Source organism: Fistularia commersonii, chromosome 28 (genome assembly GCF_037954325.1).
Source record: "Fistularia commersonii isolate RoL2024-O1a breed Wild chromosome 28, RoL_Fcom_v1.0, whole genome shotgun sequence".
Taxonomy (NCBI): Eukaryota; Metazoa; Chordata; class Actinopteri; order Syngnathiformes; family Fistulariidae; genus Fistularia; species Fistularia commersonii.
In genome coordinates this window covers 4,940,709-4,956,434 of record NC_141311.1, presented here as the reverse complement: position 1 = coordinate 4,956,434, position 15,726 = coordinate 4,940,709, and the positions used below count along the sequence as shown (strand labels likewise).

At 43.9% G+C, this 15,726-nt stretch overlaps 1 protein-coding gene across 1 annotated transcript in view; it reads right to left on the bottom strand.

Annotated features, from left to right (window-relative positions):
* col5a3a (collagen, type V, alpha 3a) overlaps window positions 1–15,726 on the bottom strand; it is a 46,577-nt gene that overhangs the window by 28,180 nt on the left and 2,671 nt on the right. The window contains exons 2-6 of the mRNA XM_086175863.1: window positions 9,913–10,080; window positions 9,463–9,676; window positions 8,861–9,023; window positions 2,383–2,505; window positions 325–759 (exon numbers count right to left, since the gene is read on the bottom strand). Of these exons, the coding sequence (XP_086031989.1) occupies window positions 325–759; window positions 2,383–2,505; window positions 8,861–9,023; window positions 9,463–9,676; window positions 9,913–10,080 (1,103 nt within the window). The remainder of the gene's footprint in view (window positions 1–324; window positions 760–2,382; window positions 2,506–8,860; window positions 9,024–9,462; window positions 9,677–9,912; window positions 10,081–15,726) is intronic.

Sequence of the window (15,726 nt, the reverse complement as noted above, 5' to 3'; positions counted from 1 at the left end):
TCTGGGAAATTCTATAAACGCAGGGGGACGCAGTGAAAGTTTCTTTTTGTTGGAATTGTGATTATAAATAAAGCACAGACAACTATATTTCTGAAAAGGAATTAAATATGCTAACTCGCTTTTGGTTTTTTTCAGAATCATTTACAGTTTTAAACGACAGTCATGTGATAAGTTTCCAAATAAACACAAGCACATCGTATTTACTTTACGCAATATTGGCGGTGCTGCATGTCACAGTGTGTACAGTGATGTGTTTATGATTTTATATCACGCTCCCTGCTTTGTAGGAAACTGTTGATGGTAGGAAAAGGTTGTTGTTTTTACCTCTTCTGCAGCTTTTGATCCAGGCCGTGCAGCGAGCACCGCCACAGCTGGGTCTTCAGTTGTGTAGTCGGGTTCGTGTGTGGGCATCTCGATGAGCGTGTTGTCGTAAACCTGAGTGGGGCCGACGGTTTCGAGGTTGCTCAGAACGTCTGGCAGGACTCTGGGATAGAAAGGTTCCTGGGATAGATACTCGGGCAGCATTGTGGAAACCCTGAGGAAGCCGTCCTCGAAGCCCTCGTCCTGGTTTTTTTTCTTTCTCGAACCCTTCTTGCCTTTGCCTTTGCCTTTGCCTTTGCCTTTCCGTTTGCCTTTGCCCTTCGAGCCTTTGTCCCGCTTCTTTTTGTTTTTCTTTCTTTTCCTGTCCCCTTTGGACCGCTCCGTCAGTTCCTCCGACTGGTCGTTCTGCATCGTGCCGTCACCCGCGAGGCGGGAAGGCTTTTTTTTTATAAAAACAGGGCATGAAGGCACGGGTGGAGGACAGAGGGGAGAAAAAAAAAAAAGTTGTTAATACAAATACAAATATGAAATAGTGAGCTGGTAAACCTAAAGCAAACACAGCAGAAGAGCTGCTATTTGCATGTAGAGTCAGACATGGCCGTATTTATGATCCCCAAAAGGTGGTAATTCAAATTATGCCGCAGCCAGTCAGTGATATGGATTACGCTGTCCTCCAGATAATATAGTTTGCACTCCATTGATACAAATGGCCTCAGCCTGAAAATGGTGCTGATGGCCCAGTCTTTTAAAGACATCCGTGATGTGATTTAGCTCTTCTTATAAACAAGGTCAGTGTGTAAGGAAGAATGATGGGAAGTGGGTCAGTGGGGTGACAGGTGTTGATATGTTCTGGATTCGAAGGCCATTGCTCATCTGTGGCTCGGGAACGGCCAGCTGAATGAGTATCAAAATGGTTTCACACGACTATTAATGAACTATCCCTGGAGCACTTTCAACGGCTGGAAGCAGACCGACACAGATGCACTCACATAACCGAGCACAAGAGGCGAATGGATGCAAAAAAAAAAAAAAAAAAGAAGAAGAAATGGGCCGATAAAGTCGCTTAAGTGTTCCGCTGAAACTGCAGGCCTTTTCCTTGAAACCCAGCCATACGTGCACACACACACACACACACACACACACACACACACACACACACACATACACACACACACCTCTTCCTGCAGCCACCTCCTTCATTAAGTCTATCTTTTACACACCATCAAAGACATAGAGGGTAATTCATATTCATGATTGATTTAATTTCAGTGCACGTCTGAGGAGGGGAAGAGCTTTTATATCATGTTTGAGTTATGGACTTGGGGCCGGGAGCTTGTGCGTCCCTTGCCAAATAAATACTAAACCATAAGAATGGTCTCCTACTGGCTACATTTAAAAGAAAACAAATTCTACACTGACAGATGACCGATTCTGTCTTAATCTCTCAGGTCTATTTTTGTTCTCTTGGCTGTGACTCCAGTGTGCGCTTTTCATTACAAGATGAAGAGTCTTTGAAACACGCTTGCTGGTTGGCTGTGAAAAGCCCACTTCATCGCACTGACAGATTTTTTTTTTTTTTACTGGAGAGCGACACGTACGAGCTGCATTGCTTCAACCATATTATCAAACTCTGTGTATTAAATTAAACAGCAAAATAATGAATAAAGAGTTGCAATAGCAACAAAAATTCAGAGTTACAGAGTGTGGGCCACTGTCAAAGCCAGGAATCAAAATTTCTGCCTTTCTCATGGCCCCGACCCAAATCCTAATGGATTTTCTACAGCCCTCCAACAAGTTGTGTGAAAATGAGCCCAGCAAGTTTTGCTTAATCCCACTGATAGAGTAAAGAGAGAAAAAAAAAAAAAAAAAATCAATCAGACAGGGATGGAAACATAACCTCCTTGGCAGAGACGAGAATGAATAATTTCTTGGCGTCGTTTTGAAATAAATATTTGAGCCAGTTCCCTGTGATGAACTGAAGCCATGCTTCTCTGTGTTAACTGCTAAAGAAAGACTCCCGCTCTTCGAGTCCAAACTGCCTCCAACTGGAAGTTTACTGACCTGCATGTTTTGGGCTCGGATGCTTTTGTAAGGCAGCGGCGAGTCACAATCCGGTATGTAGTTTGCACAGTAGTTCGCAGCAGCGTGGGGGTCCTTGTGAATCAGTAGTTGTTGAATATCCCCCTGAAAAAAAGTATGATTGTAAAAATAAGTATGATTTTCTCAAGGTGAAATACAAGGAAATCATCTAGCGGATACGACGAGCTGAAAAATAATAAACCACATAACAATAAATACAACATATCGTTATCTTAAAAGCAAATAAAATAGTCATATTTTACCGCTCTTGTTGAAAATGCTACAAACTATTGCTTGTAATAACTGCGTGTTATTACACTAAACAGTTCTGTAGCCCTGTCTTGCTTCCCGTCAAGATGTTTACTTGCCTTTTCAGACGCAGTTTTTTAAACACAGATCCCAACCTAACAGATGTGTTTGGTACGATTGGCCTTCTTCAGAAAACAAAAACAGTTTTGTCATTCAACAAACCAGCAGCGGAAGATTTGAAGTCTAGAAATAGTCAAGCCAAAAATATTAGCGCATTTGTTTTGGCCATGAACTTGAGATTTTCAATTTGTCCTTATCGTCAATATTTCATTGCTCAGTAATCTTATTGAGGACAGCTGTTTAAAGGGATTACGAAGATCACACTCAGCGACGGTCCCATCGCTTTTTGGACAAACAGAAAATCGAGCCACAATAATATTAACACGCTGTCCGGTGTCCTACAAGGTTTTGATGAAATGCACCCATCCAAAAAAGCTGACTGGCCAACTATCGAAATAATGCCGCTGGAAATACCGTCCTCTAACGTTGAGGCGGCACTTTGTCACGGGCCGAATCAAATCGAATCTCATGTTTTGTGGATCGTGATGTCATTGTAATATCCACAATTAGGCAAGGTGTCTAAAAGGGATTTCATATTTTCCATCAGGCCAGCAATTCATGTCCACACAATTCCCTCGATCCGTGTGACCGCGGCAACTACACGGTAAAGCAGTATTTTTTTTTTTTTTTGTACGAAATGCATTAAACATGAAAGGTTACACATATATTGTTTTTTTTTTTGTCTTTCAGTTTTGGAAGGACTCCAATTTGTAGCGAGGGAAAAAGATTGCCCCCTTCTCGCTCCTTGAAGTGTGAGAGAAAGGCAACAGGGAGTAAATCCAATCTAATCCAACCTCCGCTCGAGATCAAAAGCAACACTTTCTCAGAGTTTTCCTGTTTTTCTTGGAGTCTGCCTGCAGAAAACGCACGGCGAGTTAAGTGCCCCCCCCCACCCAAGTCGAATCCACGTACGCCTCGCAATTTCTCATATAAATTAGAGAATCTGAGGAGTACGTGCAGAAGAAACCAACCCCCCCCCCTGATTTGCTTATGGCTCATAAACACAGCACGAAGTCACAGATGGTTCTGCCTGAAAACATTCATCGGTGACTCCCATGTTTTCAGCCGTCGCCCCCAGGAAGGTGCCAACAAGCCAACTCCGGTTACAAGTGATCGTGTCTGAGGTGACTCAATCTGATAATGCTATCTAAAAAAATATCACGCATTACAGTGTGAGTCATTTTCCTCCGAGTGAGTAGATTGGGGGAGTTGTTGGGGGCGGGAGGGGAAAATCCAAATGTTTGGCTCCAAAGAGTTCATTGGAACGAGCCAACAATTTGATACTCATTTAACAGATGCTCACAAGTAAACAAAACCTATGGTCGCCATTAGACACAAAATATCATTAGGGTTGATTTTATTCAAATGTGCAGTTTGCCGCCGCTCGGGTATTTACGGGCGAAAGCCGTAACAAAAAGCCGACATCAAAACAGTGGGCGATGTGATGAAGTAGTCAGATTATGAAAGCCATTATCAGCTTTGAAAAGACGGTTGGTGGTGGTGCACCAGTCGTTTCCTGGGTCTGCATAATGTTTTTTTTTCCGCTATCGGCGACTCCCAACCAAAACTTCCCAAAATGAAAAGACCAGATTTTAAACATGAGATATGAATGACTGCTGTTGTTTGAGTCAACACTAGTCCCTATTGCTCAAAATAAATTATTGACGTGTCGCAATGACACACACACTTTTCTCTTCGGGTGGTGAGCTGCGTGTTTGCTGCCATTCTGTATCAGATGACTGACCAAAAATTCAAGGGATTCATGTGTTAGCCCTCATATTATGTTAAGGGTCAATTTGACCCATTGGGTCAATGGGTGAAATGGGTCAAATTGACCCTTACCATAATATGAGGGTTAAACCACACATAAACGAACAGGAGCTCAAACCTTCATCGCGTCGTGATCAATGATGTTTATCATTGCGTTTTTGGAGAAATTCCCAATTTAAGGGAAATTCTTCAGAAAAACATCCTCATATATAGTTTATATAGTATGTACTCAATTAAGAGCGCTCACGGAAACAACGCTTTTCTGGACATGTCGAACGGCGGCATAACCTTATCTGTACACGCTAGTTTGTGGGCTGGTACGAGGCGTGGGAGTCGCCGTGGCGGTTCCTGTCTGGATGTTCCTCACAACCTCCTCCCGCCGCTCTAATTTGCGATTCTGACCTCATGAGTTGCTTTTGTTGTGTTTGTTTGGTTTTCCCTGATCCTTTGGATTGTCTGCCCTCTGTCATCTTCCACAGGTGCGTCTCGTAGATTCATCCCGCGTTTTATCTCGTCTTCATTTCTTTCAGCGCCCACTTTAACATCTCCTCCATAGTCAAAGCTTTCATCTCTGTTTTCTTCAGTGCAGCTCCCGCCTTTTTGTAGTTTCTTTGCATGCATTCTCCTTTCCCAAATCTGACAACCCGTGTGTTTGTATCCAAGACCGATATCTGGATTTCTACCTGTCCCCCCGACAGGTCTGCTCTCTTCCTCTGACATTCACCGCAGGAATCCGTCTCGACGTGGTGCTCGCGCCTCATTACTCCGCACCGTGAACCGCTCGCCACCCTCACAGCCGTCCCGCGGTTTATCACAAGTCGACGCCGAAAACTCTTGTTTTGAACTTCATTCGTTCATCTCGCATCTGGGTGAGCTCTGTTCTGGTGTGTGTGTGAGCGCATTGTGCAAGGTATATAGACGGACATAAACATATATTCTGAAATATCTTTTCAGGGGGAAAAACATCGGTGTGGAAATGATGAATATCATCAATGGTTTTTGGTTTTATGGCCGGGAGAAATGCGATACTACCTTCACTGAGAGTATTTCTAAATAACCGAGGGGGTGAAGCCAGTGGAATAAATGCCATTCATATGAGAACAAATGAAACCCACACTACCTTGTTTAACATAAACGATAATTCCAAGGATGAACATTGGTGGAAACGTGTCAGATAACGATACGTTTTAATACAGAAACATGATAGACCTTCAAACAGACCTTGGCTAGTGTTTGCTGTTTTTCTAATTTGTGGCGAAGCAACATGATTGCAAAGAATTCAAACTATGCTGTCCATTTATTCACCGCCTAAAAAGTTATAGTTTCAGCACGAGGCTAAAAAAAAAAATGTTCGTATCTCCAGTCTCAATCCAGACGGACGGGGTCTGAATATCCGAGCAAATAAACGCGGTGCTGGATTTTATCCGGGCAGTCAATGTGTTGGAGGCACACGAGGCGCACGTCGGCCAACTTAGAGCGCAGCCAAACCTGCGAGCGGCTACGCGCTGGGTTTTCTGAGAGCACAAGCGAAACGTTCAGATCGAACATCAAACTTCTTTAGTCGTTTGTAGGAAATCTGGAAGCAATAGAGACATTAGTGGCTGACCACAGTCCCAAAGCTCCCACACTGAGCTCCCACGCTGGGAGAACTGGGCCGGAACACTGGCCTCCTCCCCCAGAACCAGGGCCTGGGAACAGAGGCCCAGAGGTCAGCCTGCTTAATCTCCCTTCCCCTGGTACCAGCCTCCCTAATTCGAATAACTCCAACGCTCAACTGCGCACACCGGACATATACTGTATTTGTACGGTGTCGAAAAGTCACAATCCTCAAGTGAATCCCCGAAAAAACACAAAAAAACTACTTGACCTATTTTAGACGTTCACTTTTCAGCACTAGATAAAATAGGGCGTTGAGATATTGGCGCTGAGCGTTCAATGCGAACTGTCAAACGCACAAAGAGGGTATGCATTTGACAGCGGCCAAGATCTGATCAGAAAATAAGGGGTATAAGTCATCAGCGTCACTTTCTGAATCAGCATCATAAATCTTCCCATAGGATGATAAATAAAGCATGGGAGAGCCGTTGGAGCCGGGCCAAAAAACTAAACATCCCCCCCATCACATCTGAAAGGGGGAATTTATGAGCCCACGAGGAGATGCATTTCTTGACAGAATTAGGATATAAAGGCATTTAAAAACGACATTGCCTGTCAGAGGCTGTGAGTGAAGGGTAGAAGAGCTGTTAACTGCATGGGAGGAACAGATGAGGTTAATTCAGGGCAACAGGGAAGGTGAAGTTACTACACGGGGACTGACTATCAAGTAAAACCCTCCGGCAGTAGGTGAGTTTCCACTGGTCAGGACCAAGGACATCTGCTTTCCTCTGGTGAAGGTCAAGAGGGCTGCGGTTTCCCTCTAGTCGAGGGAAGTGGCTTTCACCAATTTTAACCGAGTTCCCTTTTACGGACCGCGAGTTGAACGAGGGACACTGAGGAAGAACCGAGTCCAGGGGACGGACGTTTTTCCGAACGTGACTTTGAAACTAGGACTATCTCTCTTTCTTATTCCTCGCTCCGACGCTGAGGAGAGCCAAGGGGATATGGCAGGGGGAAGGAGCCTGAGCTGATCTCCGCTTCATGCTGAGAATGAGAGATTTGGACCGGAGCCTCACATTGAATGATAATGGGGCAGAGGTTGCATATTGACAGGGGAAGCACATCGTGATTTACAATAAAGCTTATTGCATTGAAGACAAAGGAGCCAGAACCACTCCCAAAGTTAGGTTTGAATCTTTGCTCTTCAGTTTCTCCCCGCTAGTAGATACACAGGCATTTAATACCAAGATGGGTATTTAAGATGCAGACAGGATTGAGGACGCTCAGCCTTCAGGTGACCATAATGATGTGATCCACGTAAATCTATACCTGCTGTCATTGGAACTGTACACAGGGCACCCGAAGCACGTCTGTGTGTGTGTGTGTCTGGTTTTTAAGCCCAAATATTTCCTCTGCGAGGCTTTGTCCCTGCAAAGCTTGATAGACAGGAGAAACCCGTTACTCTATAACCGCTTGAAAAGTGACTGTTTTTGCTTTAAATTTCCAACAGCAAGGAATTTTTCACCGACCCCACTAGTTTCACTAGTCCTCTTGTTTACTGTGCATACAGCAGATGATAATACCTGCAAATTTAATTTGGAAATAAGAAATCCCTCTTTATTTCTCGATGCCCAGAATCAGGCCTGGCATACATGAACAACATCTGGCATCCCGATGCAACGGCCCACTCTGATCATCGATCTTTCATCATCTGGCTGTAAAAACCCTCCAATTAAATGCACCGAGGAACTGTGAGACGGAGGCAGAGAAGAAAACCAAACCAGACCAAAATGCAACAAAACAAAGAGACATTATTTTGAAGAGTTTTATAGGGTATGGGGATAATCATGAATCCCTGTGTTACGACACGCATTAGAAATAATTAACAGTATTTCATTTATACAAGAGTGATGTAACACCTAGACTATTTCAATATCCCATTTTTTTCATCTATAAATGATGTTCTTTTCATCTTCACATTTAACTTCGCCAAGTCAAAGTATTGAAATCCCAGTGTTGAAATCCAAACTCAATCGGCATTATTTTGTTGCATTTATCCAGCTTATTGCCTTTGACTCGAACTGGACATCTTTAAACCGGAGGATACATGACCAATCATTCGGAAATTCTACGTATTATCTATTCTGTGCATCAATTCTCTTTCTGACATCTAAAACAACGCCCTAAGGTCTGCGTGAATGATGGGAATTTAATTGAAACTTGTCACTTTTGCACAACAGCGCTAGTTTCAGAGGACGGGATTGTCAGTGACTGTGACTGCGTCCATCAATCTGCAGCGCAAACCATTCAGAAGACAGGATGTTAGGTTGCATCTCGGATGCAAACGTCAAATAAATGAAAGCATTGCTCTTACATGGAGGCAGGTGTGATCATTTTTTTTAACATTTATATTTCCTTAATTTTTACATATATCAGGACATTTTTTCCCATCAAATTAGATCTTTTTTTTTTCAGCTGTAATGTAGTGTGCAGTATATCCCTGGTAGAAAGGACTTCAGGATGTCGCAGTATTGACACATTGATTAATAACATGTGCGTCTGCACTGATTTGTCCGCCAAATCACTTAAAATGCACACTGAGTTTGTCATTATCGATGTTTGGTAGAGAAGTAAGTGAACAAAAAGACTTTCGAAATTGACAATTGTGACTATATGAAACAGTCAAAGGGGCAGTTCCATCTTCTCCCACATCACAACGTCCTACCTCAAATACAGCTTCATCTTGTATCCGTGTCCCGAAGATCACGACACCATCGGTGCTGACTTCGGCATTCTCGCCCCGTTGCAGCTCCAGGGTCTCCACCCTTTGACAGTCCAAGAACAAGGTCACAGACTTGTCCTCCACGCTGTAGGCTATCCTGTGCCATCTGAAAGAGGGAAGAGAAAAATCAATTAAAGAATTAATGGAGGGCTTGACCTTAAAAACAGACATTGGAAATACACTGCAGATGTTTACTGGCAAGAGAAAGAATTGTTTCACACCAGTCAAGTAAACCAGAGCCAGAGACATTGAAGAGTTGATTTCCTTGGGGCCTTTAAACAGGTCAGAACACAGCACTTTGCAAGGATTGTATTCCATTTTATTCCAGTAATATTACAAAGCTACAATGGAAACCAAAAAAAAAAAATGTAACTCCTAAGAATCTGGGGTTTATGTCAAATTCCTGCCCTCTAATATGTGTTAAAGCAAACCAAAACATCAGTCATAAAACCCTTCATTACTGATGCCAATGACAGTGACTTAGGAAAACAGATGTTGAATCCCATCTTTTAAAAACATTTTAGACGGGTCCTCTGAATACCCACTTTCCGTCAGCCAGGTTGATCCTCTTGAAGATGGGATACGTGTCAGGCGTTGGCCGACGGTGCCGGTCCTCGTACAAGAAGACCGGGGAGCGGCCCACCTCCAGCCCCAGCTGCTGCACCCCGCGCTCATCGTACAACGAGAGCAGGGAAAACTGCGAGCCTTTTTTAGCTCGCATGGCGGCCATGAGGGAGAAGTTCACCGGAAATTTGGAATCTGTCGGGAGGAGAGCGTGTTTAAGTCATATGAGACCGGCAGGAAGCCGTCATTGTCTTTTTTAAACGTGCAGGCATCACCCGCTGTCACTTGGACACGAGTCGGTACGAAATGCGGACGAGTTATTTAAGATTAAACTAAAGAATCCTTAGTAACGGTGATACATCTGGGATCTTTCAGCAAGCGCGAAAACAAGTTCTTCCCGGGACAAAAACAACACTCTAAAATGTCACTACCGGGAAAAAGCTGCTCGGTGGGAGCGCTCAGCTGAATCTTTTTGTCTATTTTGTAGGCCAAGTCCATTTCCTTTGTCCCTTTCCTGCTGCTGCAGAGGCCGGAATTCAGGGACACCCCCTCCATGTTCTCGGACAGCCCCAACGCTTGCAGAACATCGATGGGATCCGCTGGGAAATCGAGGGAGAGAGAAAATAGTTATTGACAGAGGAAATCTGGTTCGGTTGGCCGTAACGTGCGCAAGACAGCCTCATCTGTTTCTTTAAACAGGCCATTCCTGACATGTTTTCTATCAGCCCGACGCCCAGCTGCACTTTGAATAATTCCCGTTTCCAGTCTTACAATGGGTGGAGTTCGGGGAGACAATGGTGGCACGCTTACAGTAATGTCATTCCGTCGAGTATCTTCGGCCGCCGTGACATCGCTTTGTTGTTTAGCCGACTTAAGTGCAGGTTGTTAGCGAGCCGGAGAGCAGGGTAAAGTGCAGCTGGAAGCCGGTCTTAAAAGTGTTGGGACTTCCTGCTTCCTCGGAGTCGGAAGAAACAAGCTCCCGGGAGTTGTGGCAGCAGGTGGCCAGGCATCTGTGGGTGTTATTAAAGGATAGGGGTGGTATATGGCCTAAGCCGTAATCCTACAGCAGCGCACCTGACAGCTGACATCTGCGATCAGCTCGCCCCGTGCAAGCCAGCAACACCATGTCAGCATCGCATTCATCACGGTATGAACACTTCACTGGCATCGGCGAGCAATGATTCATATATTCTACCCGGTAAATCATCTGTCCTAATAACTTAGCTAGCATCGCGGCTTATTTTCGAGCGAAAATAAAACACTATGTGACGAGAGTAAGATGTTTTCGTTGGCTCCCCGACCGTAGGGAAAGAGCGCAAGAAGGAACGAGGCTACGACGCTTTCGAGATAATTTACAATTCTCGTGAAATTTCTTTTTTTCCCCCGTGTACCAAACCCGATCTAATTAACCGTGATATATAGACTGAGGCTAGATGTAAACATATACATTATTGCAATTTATATGATGAATATGTTCTTTTTGAGCAACAAGCCAGAACTGTTTCCCCCCGCCGAAATCTTTTTTTCACCACAACGAGCTTTTTCGATGTACCGTTGCTGTTTTTAAGCGTTTTTTTTTTCCCCAAACATCGCACGCAGCCGGTCTCCCACTGGTTGCTGGAGAGCGGCGGCTCATTGCAACTCTGTACTTGGTACACCGGGTGTCTGAAACGTGGATCTGACACCCAAATCGTCTCCTGTGGCTCCTCTTGCTTGCACAGAGCTCCCTTTTATTCTGACCGTTAATGATAGATGTGGACTGTTTACTGTTGCCCGGACGCCGCATGTAAAATAGCACCACATTGCATTTTATGGCATTATTTATTTGCATAAGAGAGGCCGTTTATTCTAAGAGCTCACCCTCTCGATCCCCGCCACAGCAACCGGCCTGTTAATTGGCTTAGCTGTGAAGTTTTAACAATGGAAAACATTATGGACAAAAAATAAAAAATAAAGGTAAAACCCAAGGGCTTCAATTTTCTTCCCGCTGAGCCATAAACATGCTGTATAAATTGAATAATTGCAAAACTTTCTGGCTACTATCAACAGACACCTCAGGGCGTTTCAGATGTGCTACCATTAAATATTCAACCGCAGAAACTGTTTCGGGATCATTTCCAGTCCTGATGCGAAGAAGCGCGTCGCTGTCAAGGAGTGACGCGTCTTCTGAGTTTAAAAGGTCAAAACCGAACAAGAGGAGGATCCTGAGCTATCTGACAGTTACACCGCTTGTAAGGAGGGCCATCATTTATTGTGATCATTTTGAATAATTGCGCTTTCCTGTCTACCCTTTCTCATTTTCTAGTTTGTCAAAGTAAAAGCAGCTCTCTGATTTGCCAGACTTGTCGTCAGTGAGTATCTAGATCATCTTGACAAGAAGAACGCAAGCGCGTTTGACGTGAGCTATCTCAACCAGTCTGAAGTTTGGAATTTTGCTCTTAGCCCTACTTTTGTGTGAATCATTACTTTAAACTTCAGTTTTGTCTTTTAGTATAACACTTGGAGGATTGTTATAGAAAGGTTGCAATTTACCTTCACATTCTGCCTCCTCTAGGTCCTTAAATGTTTTCAATTATTGATCTACCGATGTAAAAAAAAATGTACGTATGAGTGAGCGGTGCTCGTGTGGAGCCAGCAGGGCTGCGTGGAAGCGTACTCTTGAGTAATTTTGTAAACTGAGGGAACATGGATCTGATTATGCAGGCTCCTCGGACTTGGGTCAGCTCGGGAACCGCCGCTGACAAAAGAGCCTTAATACAGACCAACGTAATGAACTTTATAAGACGGACGCCGTCCCTCTCCTCTGGGAGGTGTTGAACGGCACGGAAGACAACTTGTCGCTGCGTAAAGTTTCTGCCGCTTCAGCAACTCTCGCTTTTAAACCTAAATGTTGCCCAAATCCAAACATGTTCCAGTGATTTACTGACCGGAGACCATTGACCTCTGACATTTAAGATAACAAGGTCAAAATATGCAATCGCGCTAAGGGGAGTTATCTGGACGAGGCAGCAGAAATTCCTTCCAAAAAAAGACTTTTCTTTAAAAACGATCTGTCCATGAAAATGCATGGAGGGATAGGCATCCCATTCCCAAGTGAGCAAAATAAACTCTGGGTTACGTCCTGAAGCTGGACGTGAGTATGATATGTGCTGGACCTAAAGGGGTTGCTGCGGTCAGCAGACGTGACCCACAAAATACACCAACATTTTTTCGTATACATATTTCACCATTTATAATCCCAGCAGCCAAAACTTCTAGATCCGGAAAAAAAAAAAAACCCAAGACGAGCATTATTTATGAGTGTCATGGATACAATTTCAAAACATCCTCGCAACCTTTTTAGCTTCGAAATAGCATAATGGAATCTCCGAGGACTGATGACTCAGATTGTTTTCCAATCGCGTAAAAATGTCAAGAGATCATGAGAAGAAGCATCGTGCATCAGGAAACACCCAGCATTGCCGAGATAACAGCTGCTTGCGCACCGGACGGAAAAGTGCGTGTTGAACAAGTACGCAAGAATGCGTCGTCTTCGCAAAACATAGCTGACCCGCTTTTTCTCGATCACCCGGATCCCTCAAAAAGCCCCCCCGGGAATTCATGACTGCATGACACAATCTGCCCATGCCAGCCCTGTGGTCACGCAGTGCGATGCAATCACTTGTACATGGGCATAATGTATTCTCTGTGTTTCACAGCATATTTCTCTGAGGACATTCTCCATGACTCACCCCACCTACACTCCCAAGTCCAGCCTGAAAATACCACTTGCACTCACACAATGCAACACTGTCAAAAACTATTGAGCTTGTGAACCAGGGAATTTTAACAAGAATTGACGCCAAAATGAATCTGGGCAAAAGAGAATTTCCCATCGTGTTTCTGGGCCGCACCCTGAGATGAGTGGAGGAAAGAGGACCGACATTCAAATTTTCAATTACCGTTTGGATCCGTTCACTTTCGCCTATCGGTGTCGTATGATCAGCGCGACCGGGATACGCGACCAGATGCTGAACATATGTGCGCAGTCAATTCCGTACATGAAATATCTTTTTTTTGCGCTTTATACGTCGTTAACTGAAATTCAAGCCGAGATGAGAAAGCCACCGTGGAGAGAAAGAGAAAGAGAAAGAGAGCGTCTCTTCACAGAACATCTTTTAAAATGACGACCAACCAACAAAACAAACGGAATTAATTATTACAGAATGATGACAGATTCGGTGAAAATGGTTGAAAATAATCCACGCGCAGTTTCTTCCAGAAGGGTCCATGAAAAATAGACTTGCTCTAATTAACACGCGTGACCCGTTGTTTGGGTCACTGCCGTGTTTGCGGACGAAAACAAGACGAGATTCGGAGGACGGAGGTATGAACAAACACACTCGCACGAGGCTGACAGGCGGCGCGTAAAACCGTCGACGCTTATTAACACCTATCGTCGGATCACTCTCGGATCAACCGTCGGCTTTTTGTTTAAAAATTACTGTATCTGAAATATCCGCGAGCGTTCTCAGATAGACACGGGGACTTTTTCAGTTTCTGGTAGTATGCAAATGTAGAAACCGAGGTCTGTATTAAACTCAACTTGACCGGGTCACTGAGAGTGTAGATGCGTGTCGAGTCTCGGCAAATAGCTCTGAGAGAATGTGTCCAAAAGGAGTGTCAGGCAGGTAAGAGAATGCATTGTCGTAATCTGTTTTTTTAAGTCTCTTCTAAATGTTTTTTGACAGCTGATAAATGGTCTTTCCGAGCAGGGGTGGACTCATGCCTCTTGTGGCTGAAATGAGTATCACAAGAGGGAGCGATGGCTGCGATTTCTTTTATGTGTAAATAGTACCGGAATTTCTCATATTTTCCACACGCTTTGAACACTGCGGCGTAAAACACCGACGAGGCTGATTTATGAATTTTTTGGGGCTGACGAGCTTCGTGCCGCCAAAACATTTAGCCTCGTCACATCGGACCGATAAATTACCGTGAAATTCGCAGCGGAGATAGAAAATGGATGGATGAATGCACTTTTCCTCGTGTTATTTATCATTAATCTCTTTCATTAGCCGTGTAGCAGGCACCGTATGTCCAGTGCATAACATCTTTCTGTGTAAATATCACATATTACGACGTTATAGACAAGTACGGCCTATATATGTAGACATATATTTATCTAGTTATTTTTAGCCAGCGCAGCTTATATTCACGTGCATGCGATATTCTGGACATTACAGTTATTTATGAAGAATATCCTAGCATATAACAAGTGCTCTTAACTTCTAAAGATTCTGTTGCTGCAAGTTCTGGACGTGAATGACGATGACTGGACGTAACCTGCCTCGGTGTTGCTATCATGTGTGAAAAACAAGCCTGTCAAGCATGCAGATGCAGATGCTACATATATTATTTCGCCCAACCCTGTAATCCGTGCATGTCAAAATTATCAGATGTATCTGGCCAACATGTATATTGTACACACACAAAGACTTGAATAACAGGGTTTCGTCTCAGATCTCCTTGTGTTCTCCACGAATAAGACGATAACAACGTAAACACGTGATTGGTGAAATTTAAAACAAGGGAAGTTGAGGTATAAATTTTGCATTCAAAAGTCTTCGATTTGGGAGGAAACACAAGCACTGATAATATGCACAAAGTTTCCATTGGTGGTCTGTAGATGTCCAAATGCTCAGGCTACTGTCTTTTGCACATTATAGTATTTAGGTATAGTGTATAATGTATAGTATTAATCTTATCGATTTCTGGCGGAAGCAGGTTCCAAAATCCCCTTTCGCATCGAATCGGATAAGCGTTCTTCGATCTTGACAGTCTCTGCTGTTCTTTTTCGTACGCAACATAATGAGTCAACGGGCAAGAAGCTGCGAGGCCCACAGAGAAAACACCTTCCCCTCAAGGCCTATGACTGGGCAAACACTACTGTAGACACACACACAAACACGAACAAAAAAAAAAAAACACACATTAGTACTTCTAAGCTTGTGGGGACCTTGAATTTTCAGAGAAAAAACTCCGTTGCTTGACCCTAATCTCCACTCCATGAGTACCATCGGCCCTCGGGGTAGCCCGACCCAGTTTCCGATCGGTACATTCCCTTACAGATGTGTATGTGGGAGGACAGCTTGTGAAGCTATCCGATCCTCATAAATGTGTAACACAGAAAAGAAAACAATTACACCGAACAAACGTCGGCAGCTTTGAGAAATACCATTATTCAAGAATGCGCGTACACGGCA